The sequence below is a fragment of the Arachis ipaensis genome, chromosome B05 (assembly GCF_000816755.2).
Source record: "Arachis ipaensis cultivar K30076 chromosome B05, Araip1.1, whole genome shotgun sequence".
In the NCBI taxonomy this organism is placed as follows: domain Eukaryota; kingdom Viridiplantae; phylum Streptophyta; class Magnoliopsida; order Fabales; family Fabaceae; genus Arachis; species Arachis ipaensis.
In genome coordinates, this window is record NC_029789.2 from 53,812,950 (window position 1) to 53,826,797 (window position 13,848).

Below are 13,848 nucleotides of genomic sequence, written 5' to 3' on the forward strand. Positions count from 1 at the left end.
TTTATATAAATATAATTTTAATTTAATAAAATTGTTCCATTAGAGCAAATTAGCACAAATTAGCCATGAATTGTGTTACGGATCCGAGCCACGGATCCAGGACCCGAGACTGTACCCAACCCCGGCTTCTCGGGTCCGACCCGCACCTCGCTCAGAAGGCCCAAAAACCGGTCGTTTAGAGCTCCCAACCGACTTTCGAATTCACACGTCCATCTTATCTTAACCAGATAAGATAAGATAAGAATACCCATCATCTATAAATAGAGGACCAAAGTCCTTCCAGGTATTCATTCATTCCTCACACCTTCTACCTCTTAGATCCATTCTGACTTGAGCGTCGGAGTGTCTTTGCAGGTACCTCCCCCCATCGCTCCAGTCAGGCAACCCGGCTTCAGCTCAGGTTCGCGGGTTCCCGATCCACCCTTCAAACCGTACCAGAGACATCTCGTACATTGGCGCCGTCTGTGGGAAACTTGCGCCAGCCGAGCCGGATGGGGGACGTCCTGGACGAAACCCCCTCAAGCCAGGATGACTCCCGACCGCTTAACCCAACCCCAGAACACCGGGAGGTCACAAACCAAGCAAGAATAGCGAGTACCGTCCAACACACGAACGACCACGTCGTCACAGACCAACGACATCCTGAGAAAGCTAGGGACAAAGCGGCACAGATCATCCAGGATCTCTGTCTCCGGGTCCAGGAACTCGAAGGCAAATTGACCAATAGAGAAAAACACAACAACGAACACAGAAGCCACGCAACTTCCAGATCAAGGTCTCGCCGCGGTAGGTCGCCAACCCGACGACACGACAGAAGAGACGGTTGCAGCGCCTCACACGACCACAGACACGAGAAATCGCCAGAACGACGATACAACAAGAAACACAACCGCAGCGCTTCCCGAGATCTGAGTTATCAACACTACTCAGACGAAGATCAGAGGGACCGAAACACCAAGCGCACGAGAAACGACCATATAATAATGGGAGCTACACCCTTCACAGAAAGAATCTTATGAGCAAAACTCCCCAAAGGTTTCGACAAACCTACCGACATGAAGTATGATGGAACAAAAGATCCCCAGGAACATCTAACGACCTTCGAAGCGAGAATGAACCTGGAAGGAGCGGCCGACGCGGTCCGATGCAGAGCCTTCCCGGTAACCCTAGCAGGACCGGCGATCAAATGGTTCAACGCCCACCCAAACGGATCCATAGCCAGTTTTCACGATGTGACACGAAAATTCATGGCCCAATTCACAACCAGAATCACTAAAGCCAAACACCCCATCAGCTTACTGGGGGTCACGCAAAAACAAGAAGAATCCACAAGGAAATACCTCGACCGCTTCAACGACGAATGCCTGACGGTCGACGGACTCATGGATTTCGTCGCAAGCCTTTGCCTAACCAATGGACTCATGAACGAAGATTTTCGCAAACATCTCACCACCAAACCAGTATGGACCATGCACGAGATCCAGAACATCGCCAGAGATTACATCAATGACGAAGAAGTCAGCCAGGTCGTCGCCGCCAACAAACGGCAAAATGGCAACACCCAACACGGCAACTCGTCTTCTCGCCAAAACCCACCACCCAGAGAGAATCAAAGAGACCACCCCAGACCGACAAATACAAGCCGACCACCAAGAATTGGTAAATTCTCTAATTACACACTCCTGACAGCACCAATTACCGAGATATACCACCAAATAGTAGATCGAGGCATCATTCCGAAAGCCCGACAACTCAAGGAAAGGACGGGAGGCAACAAAACCCTCTACTGCGACTACCACCGAGGTTACGGTCACAAAACACAAGATTGTTTTGACCTTAAAGACGCCCTCGAACAGGCCATACGAGACGGCAAACTCCCAGAATTTGCCAAAATCATCAGAGAACCAAGACGCGCGAAAAGAGACAGGTCGCCGGAAAAAGACGGGCGTAACCCGAGAACCCAAAAGCAACCGCCCAGGGAAATCCCAGAAGACGACCCCACCATCATCGTAAACGTCATTACGGGTAAGGACATACCGAGCAAGTCGAAACTAACAATGAAAAAAGATCTAAAAAAAGTAATGGCGGTCAGAAACCAGACTCCAACCATTGCGGCCGATAACACGATAACCTTCTTACCAGAGGATTGCCAGCACGGCACCTCGGCCAAAGACGCCCCCTTCGTCATCTCGGCTAGAATCGGAACAGGACTAGTACGGAGGATACTGGTAGACACCGGGGCAGACTTGAACATCCTCTTCCGAGGAGCCTTCGATAAGCTCGGGCTCTACAATGACAACCTCCAAACACACCGCAACGGTGTCACGGGACTCGGAGACAACTTTCTCAAACCAAATGGCTCAATCACCCTTCCCATCACCATAGGAACAAGCAACCAAAAGAAGACAATCTTGTCCGAATTCGTAGTCCTAAAAGACTTCACAGCCTATAACGTGATTCTCGGAAAAAAAACAATCAACGACTTCTCCGCAGTCATCTTTACCAAATACCTCCTCATGAAGTTTAGAACCGACGACGGCTCCGTCGGTACCATCCACGGGGACCGAGAAGTCGCAGCCGAATGCGACAACACCAGCCTAGCCCTAAGGAAGAAATCCCGAGATGCGGCCGGAGTATTCCTAGCCGACCTAGATGCTCGGCAGGACGGCCAACCCAGGCCAGAGCCAGAAGGAGACATGGAAAAGCTACAAATAGGGCCAAGCAAAGAGGAATACACCTTCATTAATAGGAACCTCCCATATGATCTCAAAGAAGAACTCTCCCAACTCTTGAAGCAAAACAGAGATTTGTTCGCATTTACACCAGCTGACATGCCGGGAATAAACCCCGACCTAATGTCCCACCGGCTAGCCGTGGACCCCAAAGCTAAACCAGTGGCACAAAGGAGGCGAAAAATGTCACCAGACCGAGCCGCCGAGGTCAAGAAGCAAGTCAAAGCCTTACTCGAAGCCAACTTCATCAGGGAACTCCCCTACACAACCTGGTTAGCAAACGTCGTGCTAGTGAAAAAATCTAACGGGAAATGGCGAATGTGCGTCGACTACACGGACCTCAACAAAGCCTGCCCAAAGGACGCCTTTCCCCTACCAAACATCGACGGATTAGTAGATGCCGCATCTGGCCACCGATACCTCAGCTTCATGGACGCATATTCTGGCTATAACCAGATTCCGATGCACCGACCAGACGAAGAAAAAACAGCGTTCATCACTCCCGACGGGACATACTGCTACACAGTAATGCCCTTCGGCCTGAAAAACGCGGGAGCCACCTATCAAAGACTTGTCAACAAGATATTTCAAAACATCTCCGGAAGCAAGCTAGAAGTCTACATAGACGACATGCTCGTCAAGACCAAATCCGGCAAACAACTCACCGACGACCTCAAGGTCGTAATGAACACCCTACGAAAGCACCAAATGAGACTCAACCCGGCAAAATGTGCCTTCGGGATGGAGGCAGGAAAGTTCCTCGGCTTCATGATCACGCAACGCGGAGTTGAAGCAAACCCGGAAAAATGCCGCGCCGTCCTCGAAATGACGAGCCCAAAAAACCTTAAAGACATCCAAAAGCTCACCGGCCGATTAACAGCGTTATCACGCTTTCTCGGGGCATCGGCTCAAAAGGCGATCCCCTTCTTCAAACTAATGAAAAAAGGGGCCCCTTTCAAATGGGAGACGGAATGCGAAGAAGCCTTCCAACATTTCAAGAGAACCTTAGCGGAACCACCAATCCTCGCCAAACCCCAAACAGGGGAAACACTCTACCTATACCTCTCCATAACGGAGGAGGCACTCGCAGCGGCACTAATCCATGAAAACAAGGAAAAAGATCAAAAACCCATATACTTCATAAGCAAAGTCTTACAGGACGCAGAAGCTCGCTACTCACGCATAGAAAAGCTAGCTTACGCACTTCTTACAGCCTCCCGGCGCCTACGACAATACTTCCAGGCTCATCCCGTAACGGTCCGAACCGACCAAGCGGTCAAGCAGGTACTACAAAAACCCGACCTAGCAGGCAGAATGCTAGCATGGTCTGTCAAACTATCCCAGTTCGATATCAAGTTCGAACCCCGATATGCGATCAAAGCACAAGCCATGGCCGACTTTATCGCCGAAATGACACCAGGAGACTCCACCCCCGAATCATGGAAACTACACGTTGACGGCTCCTCGAATATCACTTCCGGAGGCGCCAGAGTCATTCTCGAAAGCCAGAACGGAGTCGTGATCGAACAGTCAGTTCGATACGAATTCCCGGTCTCAAACAACCAGGCAGAATACGAGGCCCTCTTGGCAGGCCTATCCTTAGCCCGGGAGGTCGGAGCAAAGGTCCTAGAAGTAAATACCGATTCACAGGTAGTCAGTTCCCAAATTAACGGAGACTACTAGACACGAGATCCACTACTCCAACAATACCTCGCCAAGGTAAACAAACTAAAAGAAGGATTCGAGCACGTTACCATACAGCACGTTCCTAGGGAACGAAACGCCAGGGCAGATCTACTATCCAAGCTAGCCAGTACCGAACCCGGACACGGTAACAAATCGCTAATCCAGGAAGTCGTTAAGTCACCCTCCGTGTCAACAATGACCAACGCTCATCTGACATTCTTGAACCAGGGATCTTGGACCTACCCTATCCTACAATACCTCCTCGACGGAACACTGCCACCAGACCCCAAAGAGGGAAAACGAACAAAAAGGGAAGCCGCCAACTATACCATTGTCGCAGGACAGCTATACAAACGCGGATTCTCGCAACCCCTGCTCAAATGCGTGGAACCCGAGAACACGGAGTACATACTCCGCGAAATCCATGAAGGCTGCTGCGGCCACCACGTCGGAGGCAAAACATTAGCCCAAAAAGTCATCCGGGCAGGCTATTTCTGGCCCACGGTTATCCGGGATTCCATTCAAATAGTCAAAAGCTGCGACAAATGCCAAAGGCACGCCAATATCCACCAAGCCGCCCCTCACAAACTCAGCATCATCTCGGCAGAACGGCCATTCGGCACCTGGGGGATCGACCTCGTCGGACCCTTCCCTACGGCACCTGGCCAACTCCGATATCTCATCGTCGTTATAGACTACTACACCAAATGGATCGAAGCAGAACCCTTAGCCTCCATAACGGCAGCCCAATGCCGTAAATTCCTCTGGCGACAGATCATCACCCGATTCGGGATCCCCGAGATCGTTATCTTGGACAACGGAACCCAATTTACGAACAAAATGTTCAGAGAATTCTTAGAAGGACTACGCGTATCTCACCGTTTCAGCTCAGTAGAACACCCCCAAACAAACGGACAGGTGGAATCCGCAAACAAAATAATCGTTAAGGGACTCAAGAAACGGCTCGACGAAGCCAAAGGACTATGGGCCAACGAACTCGGATCAGTCCTATGGTCATACCGAACCACACCGCAAACGACCACGGGAGAAACACCCTTCCGATTAACATACGGCGTGGAGGCAATCATTCCGGTGGAAATCGGAGACCCAAGCCCCAGAAAAACGGTCGGCGGTAACGACGAGGAAGCAGAACGAGACCTCATTGACGAGGAAAGAAGCATAGCTCATATCAAAGAGCTAGCCCTAAAACAGAGAATCAGCTTAAGATACAACCATGGCATCGTCCGACGAGAATTCGCGACCAACGACCTCGTCCTACGACGAAACGACATCGGCCCCCCAACCCCAGGAGAAGGAAAACTCACCCCCAACTGGGAAGGACCATACAGAATCAAGGCGGTAATCGGAAAGGGAGCATATAAACTCGAGCGACTTAACGGCGACGAAGTCCCAAGGACCTGGAACGCCACCAACTTACGGCGATACTACACTTAGGCCGACCTAACTAGGTCACCCCTTTTTATTTGTATTTTACAAATCCTGAATTTTAATTTTCGCTTAAGTATCTATCCCGGGTACTCTTTTCCCCCAAAACGGAGGGTTTTAACGAGGCCCAACCTTAAATAAATATTTCGTCAAACAGCTACTTCCACCTTTCTAACCATCCCAAATACGGAACAAAGACACGGCTACAGGGACTGATCACCCCCCAGGCCAAACACATGGATATCCACAAAACCCGACCAAACGACGGTCCGAAAAAACAAACGGAATAGCTCAAAACAAAACATATAAAAAGGCCCGAACGGCCGAAAACACCATAATACGGAACATACAAAGGCCCGAACGGCCGAAAATACCATTAAACGGTTCCCAATGTCACGGCCCTTGGCCATCCAAAATATTCAAAAAAAAAAAAAACAGTTCAAAACAAAAATTACAAAGATAAAAAAGCTACTCAAGGTCAACAATCTGACCGTCACGAACAGTCTTGAAGGCTCCCATCACGGACACATCCACTCCCGGAGCCAGCACTAAAGCCTGAGCCTTCATCGTCTCCTCGGTAGCCGCAATCGCATCCTTTGCATCACCCAACAACTCCGTCTTCTCCCTCTTCAAGGCAGCAATCTCGGCCTTCAGAGCCTCCGACTCAGCGAGAAGCACGGCAGCTTGAGAACCTGCATCTGAAGCCCGCTGCCGCTCCTCTGCCAATTGGGAAAGAAGCGAAGTCTCAACCTCAGAAAGCTAGAGAATCTCCGCCCCAGCTTCCTCTGAAGACTTCAATGCCTTCTCCTTCGCAGCCTCGGCAGCCTCAAGCCCCTCCTTCAACTTAGCCACCTCAGGCTGAGAATGGCAAAGCTTCTTATCCAGCAAACCAACCTGTGCCATCACGGGCTCAGCCTTCTGAATGACAACGGCAGACCGGAGGAGGGCACGATACACCGACTTGGCCTGGAACGAAACATCGCAGTCATCAAAAAACGGCTCCGTACCAGGCATCAAGTGTTGATCGATGAACCCCGGAGCATCGAAGCGTCGGTCCATCACACTAAGCACAAGACCCTCTTCCTCAAAAGTCTCGCTGCTCGGCTCCTCGGGCCTTTTTCTCTTCCGAGAAGCCTCGGCAGCCGTCACCACGACGACTTCAGGAGAATTCGCGGGGCCAGGGGAAACCTGAGCATCAGCCTGCACGCCGGAAGAAACCACCTCTTGAGAAACAGCCCGCGACCCCACGGCGGGGTTAGAAACAGGAGTTGCCGGAGATGACGACCCCTCCTCCTGGGCCATCGCTGCCTTTAACCGTGCCAAGGAAGTCAAACCACCAGCCATCTCAACTGAAAGAAAACAAAAAATCCCAATTTATAAAAACGGGAAAACAAACATAAAAACTAAAGAAAGAACAGACACACACCAACATACGACCGACAAGCAATCGGATCACCCATCACATCCCGAGGATTAAGAGGACGCTCTCCAAACAACTGCCACAGAACAAGAGCGATATTCCGCTCCTCCGAGGACAGGAACTCCTTCGAAACCCGAGTAAACACGGACGGCCCTGCCTTAAAGTTCCAATAAGTGGGAAACCGACGCTCACCCTCCAACGTCAGCCAAAAAGAATGATGTCCCCTTACGGGACGAACCTTAAAATACCCGCTCTTAAAACCATGAAAAGAGTCTTCATACAACCCGAAGACTCGACGATGCGGCTGAGCTCTAAAAGACACATATCCCTTCTTGTGCTTCCCCTCCTTGGTCGGAAGGGTACACAAGAAAAGAAAAAGGAAGACGTTTACCGAGGCAGGAAGCTCCAAATAGTCACAAACAAGCTCGAAAGACCGTATCGCCGCCCAGCTATTCGGATGCAGCTGGGACAGCGCCACGGAGCACCGGTTCAGTAACTGCTGAACAAAAGGGGAAAAGGGAAGCCGAACGCCAAGCCAGGTAAACATCGCCTCGTACACCCACATCCAATCCGGCACAGTCGGGGAGTCAAGATTAGTATAGCAGACCCTCTCGTCAACCCAGGGAGGGAGAGCTCATAATGGCGTTCGACGTTGCCACCCCCACAAACCGCTCCTTGATCACGGAGCCGCTGAAGGTCCGCCTCCGTCATCCGCGACGGCGTCCCCCACACGTCACTAGTGACCCAAGAAAAAAGATCGGGGACACCCCCCGCCGGGGCCACTGGAGCCCTCACACCCTCAGTCCTTCGACGAGCCATACCTAAAATAGCGACGAGCACTACCGTCAGCCAAACCCCGCGGCAGAAAACGGTGGATCAAACCAAACAAACACTACTAAACACCACCAAATTATACGGCGGCGCTCGCCCCCCTTACAAAACCCACTACCCCAACAGACCTATCTACCATAACGCAATGCCATCACACACCAGAGAACAAATTCTAATATACACTAAGCAGAAACAAAACATGAAGGAAGATAAAAGGAAACAGAAAGAAGCAGAAGAACACCAACCTGATAATACGAAGGAAATAAACCCAAGGAGAAGATGCTACGGCAGAAGATCAAACCAAAACCACAGAGTGCGAAAGGAAAGTAGAAAATGCTATTTTGGAAGAAGAAAGCAGTAGAGAAATGAAGCAAACGAGGGAATTGAAGAAAGGAAAACCAAAACGGTTTTGAAAAAATAAAATAACGCAAATACCCCTGGAAAGCAAAGCAAACATGAGGGCAAAAGAGGGAAACACCCCCTCGCAATAAATGCCCCTTTGGAAAAAGTAACTAATAAATCACGCTTCGAAAAACGCAACGGGCACAGCGGATACGGAAGAGTCACGTCAGACCTAAGCGGTCAGACGAATCTTCCACAAAACGAAATCGAGAGACCGACCTCATCTCGGAAGAACCAAACGACCACTCGAGAAAAACTAAAGGCCTAAGCCCACGGTGAAAATAGCAACTCCCAGCGACAGACCGACCTTGCTCGCTCTCCCGCTGCGGGGACAATTGTTACAGATCTGAGCCATGGATCCAGGACCCGAGACTGTACCCAACCCCGGCTTCTCGGGTCCAACCCGCACCTCGCTCAGAAGGCCCAAAAACCGGTCCTTTAGAGCTCCCAACCGACTTTCGAATTCACACGTCCATCTTATCTTAACCAGATAAGATAAGATAAGAATACCCATCATCTATAAATAGAGGACCAAAGTCCTTCCAGGTATTCATTCATTCCTCACACCTTCTACCTCTTAGATCCATTCTGACTTGAGCGTCGGAGTGTCTTTGCAGGTACCTCCCCCATCGCTCCAGTCAGGCAACCCGGCTTCAGCTCAGGTTCGCGGGTTCCCGATCCACCCTTCAAACCGTACCAGAGACATCTCGTACATTGGCACCGTCTGTGGGAAACTTGCGCCAGCCGAGCCGGATGGGGGACGTCCTGGACGAAACCCCCTCAAGCCAGGATGACTCCCGACCGCTTAACCCAACCCCAGAACACCAGGAGGTCACAAACCAAGCAAGAATAGCGAGTACCGTCCAACACACGAACGACCACGTCGTCACGGACCAACGACATCCTGAGAAAGCTAGGGACAAAGCGGCACAGATCATCCAGGATCTCTGCCTCCGGGTCCAGGAACTCGAAGGCAAATTGACCAATAGAGAAAAACACAACAACGAACACAGAAGCCACGCAACTTCCAGATCAAGGTCTCGCCGCGGTAGGTCGCCAACCCGACGACACGACAGAAGAGACAGTCGCAACGCCTCACACGACCACAGACACAAGAAATCGCCAGAACGGCGATACAACAAGAAATACAACCGCAGCGCTTTCCGAGATCTGAGTTATCAACACTACTCAAACGAAGATCGGAGGGACTGAAACACCAAGCACACGAGAAACGACCATATAATAATGGGAGCTACACCCTTCACAGAAAGAATCTTAAGAGCAAAACTCCCCAAAGGTTTCGACAAACCTACCGACATGAAGTATGATGGAACCAAAGATTCCCAGGAACATCTAACGGCCTTCGAAGCCAGAATGAACCTGGAAGGAGCGGCCGACGCGGTCCGATGCAGAGCCTTCCCGGTAACCCTAGCAGGACCGGCGATCAAATGGTTCAACGCCCTCCCAAACGGATCCATAGCCAGTTTTCACGATGTGACACGAAAATTCATGGCCCAATTCACAACCAGAATCATTAAAGCCAAACACCCCATCAGCTTACTGGGGGTCACGCAAAAACAAGAAGAATCCACAAGGAAATACCTCGACCGCTTCAACGACGAATGCCTGACGGTCGACGGACTCACGGATTTCGTCGCAAGCCTTTGCCTAACCAATGGACTCATGAACGAAGATTTTCGCAAACATCTCACCACCAAACCAGTATAGACCATGCACGAGATCCAGAACGTCGCCAGAAATCAATCATCCAACACTTATCGCCTAAAATAAAAATTAAGCTAGCTAACTAACTAACTAATTAACTAACTAAATAAGGTGATGGTGGATGGTGATTGGCAGTATTCGATGATGGTTGAAGGAAAGAAAGAAAAGACGAGAAGGGAAAAATAAAGAAAAGAAATGGCGACAAGAGAAGAAAAGAAGTAAGTGAAACAGGGCAGGGGGTCACGCGTACGCATTAGGTTACGTGTATGCGTGAGTGGCAGAAATGGGGTGCGAGGCCTGCGCATTAAGCACGCGTATGCATGGAATGCAGAAAATAGAGGGTGACGCAGACGCGTAGGTCACGCGTACGCGTGGGTCACTGATGGCACGGATACCGTCGGTAAGGAAATTCACAAGATTTTCACGTTGCAAGTATAGTCCTCAACCGACAAATAATCCGTGAATCAAATTTCGAAGGAATTAGTTGTCACATGTTCAACCCCAATAAAAGTAACCAAAGTATTCAAACCTCGGGTCGTCTCACAAGGAATGGGCAAATATGTGCATCAACATTGGTTAGAAATCCGGGGTTGCAAGTCATGAGCAAGAAATTAAACTAGGAATCCTGACAAACAAGTAATCTTGAAGTGCAAGAAACTAATTCAAGTGACTAAAGCAAGATGTGAGCAATTCCAAACTAATAAGATAACATCCAATATAATTCTACTCTAAACTAAACAAGTAACTATAACTAAGACAAAGCAATTAGGATTTTTGGGTTTTCAAATATGAATGATAAAAGTAACTCTTGGCTAGACATGGGAATTAAGGTCACTATCCTTGTCTAATAACCATATCTTGACAATTATGAGGAACCAAACTCATTAAGTTTACTTATATACTTGAAGTATATTAAATGGTTTAGTCAACATCAACCCATAAGGTCCAACCTAACTACTAATTGACTTAGTAGTAGGCTAGTGTCAATGGTTATCAAATTGACCACTAAGGGCTCCCAAATCATCAAATCCATTAGACCCAATGACTCAAGTTTACCCAATTCCCTTAGCCTAGGCCAAGAGTAAAAAGAACTACTCCATAATCAAGGGAAACATTTCATCAAACACATGGTAAGGATTACTAAAAGACATATTCAAATTGCAATCAAATTGAAATTAACAAGTACCCACTAACAATTATCAACATACAATCACTCAAACAACACAATTGAGCATGAAAATCATCAATGTAACATTAACAATTCAAGATTCACAAGATTCATGGAATGGGTATAAAATGACAATTGACAAGAAAACATAAAACTAACACAAGATCTAAACAAAATTATACTAAGGAATTCAAATTAAGCAATTAAAACCAGCAATTAACAAGATCCAATTCAGAATTCAATAAGAAAAGATCAAATTAAAGCTAGATCTAGAGAGGAACAAGGGTTTCTATCTCTAGAAGAACAAAAAACCAAAAACTAGCTAAAAATTATGTCTTAGTGTGTATGAATGATTCTCCCCTTTCCCCTAGCATCCTTGGGTCTTTTTCCATGCAGAACCAGCTTGAATTTGGGCCTCTTGAGCCTCAGAAATCGCCAGGCACGATTTCCTTTAATGAGGTCACGTGCAGCTTGTCGCGCGTACGCGCCATGCGTGCGTGCGCGCCGATTGATTTTGTGATCCACGCGTGTGCGCCATGTACGCATGCACGCCGGTGTGGATTTCTCTAATCCGCGTAGATGCGCCGATCTTTGTGCGCCGCTTCCAGCTGTCCACATCCACGCGTGCGCGTGAGGTGCGCGTGCGCGCCCATGCTGAAGTTCCCAAAATCCAAATCTTCATGTTCCTTCCTCTTGTGCATGCTTCTTTTCTCTCTTCTAGGTCATTCTTGCCCTATAAATTCTGAAATCACTCAAAAAATACGTCATGGCATCGAATGGTAATAGAAGAGGATCAAAATATAGCAATTTTAAGGCAAAAGAAGCATGTTTTTCATCATGGAGTAATATTAGGAAGAGAACACAAACCATGCAATTCTTGTGAATAAGTGTGAAAAATATTGACAAAACCCCCCAAATTTTACACAATATAAACCACAAAATTAGAGTTTATCAAATCTCCCCACACCTAAACCAAGCATGTCCTCATGCTTAAAAATAAAAAGACCAAAGATCATGGTAAGAAAGGGTTTATGAAGTGCAAATTTCCTAAATGAATGCATGCAACTAATGTAAAATCATCTATCTACTTGGTCAAGGGTAAATCTATCCTCCAAGAACACATATGAGCATACGGGGCAAAAATAATATGTAATTCATAAATCCTACCAAATTGAACATTACTGTGAAGTGCATATAACTTGCTAGATGAATGCTTGTGAAAGCTGGGAACAAGGAGTTGAGCATCGAACCCTCACCGGAAGTGTATTCGCTCTACTCGCTCAAGTGTATAGGGTTCGTCACTCAATCCTCTCCTAATCATGCTTTCCAAGATTTGTCTTTCATCTAACAATCAACAATTACTTAATGCATGCATACAAGTATCATGAGGTCTTATTCATGGGTTGTAATGGGGCTAAGGTGAAGGTAAGGATGTATATGGTCAAGTAAGCTTAAAATTTGAATCCTTGATTAACCTAAGATCCTACTATACACATAGAACAACCTATACAACTATAATACAATACCTAGCTACCCATGGGTTTCATTTTTCGCATACTCATGCATTCTTTTCAATTCACATCCCATATGCATTGTTATTATTACTTTGTCTTGGGGCATTTTTGTCCCCTTTCATTGCTTTCTTCTTTTTTTTTTCATATTTTTGTTTCTTTCATTTTTCTGTTTCTTTTTCTTACATTCTCATATATACACATATAAAAATTTATTTTTTTTCTTTTTGGTCCCCTTTTTCTTGGGGTTTCATGTACAAAAGTTTCAATGCATATGGTTCAATCATTCAATATATGAGTATATTCCCAGATCCCAGAATTTTCAATTACAACTACAAATACACCTCTTTACATCTACCCAAGTTCCCAAGTACACCCTCCCATTTGAATGATACACACCTTCACTCACCTAAGCTAATCAAGGATCCAAATCTAGGGACATTCATTATTTTTCACTTAGGGTTGTCATGTGCTCTATTTAAGAACAAAATGGGTTTAACATGGTCTCAAAATTGGTTAGCAATTGTAGATAAAAGGGTTAAGGCCGTTTGGGAAAAGTGACTATTGAAGTGACGGCCTCAATCATTTAAATGCATTCATACATGAAGTAATGGACATATAGAATCAGACAAAGCAAGGATTGCAATCATAGAGAGAGAATAATGCACACAAGAATGGGAATTAGTAGTTAGAAGATATAACCATACAATAGGCTCAAAACTTATATGCTTATGTTCTTAGCTCAATCACTATGTTCCAAAATACATTCTTGAAGCAAGTTTACTGCAAAATTTTTTTCCAAAATTGGTAGGGTACCCCGAAATTACATTTTCTTGGGGGAAGAAGTCATTATTTTGACCAAGTAACTCTATAGAGACTAACTATCATGCAAGGAATATTTACAAGCAAGACTAACTACACATGCAA

At 47.1% G+C, this 13,848-nt stretch overlaps 1 protein-coding gene across 1 annotated transcript; it reads left to right on the forward strand.

Moving 5' to 3' along the window:
* LOC110272019 (serine/arginine-rich splicing factor 11-like) lies at positions 492–1,019 on the forward strand. The gene has a single exon (XM_021123797.1). The coding sequence runs from the start codon at positions 492–494 to the stop codon at positions 1,017–1,019; it is 528 nt and encodes a 175-aa protein (XP_020979456.1).

Coding starts and splice junctions, on each gene's coding strand:
- LOC110272019 (XM_021123797.1), top strand. CDS start 492: ATGGGGGACGTCCTGGACGAAACCCCCTCAAGCCAGGATGACTCCCGA.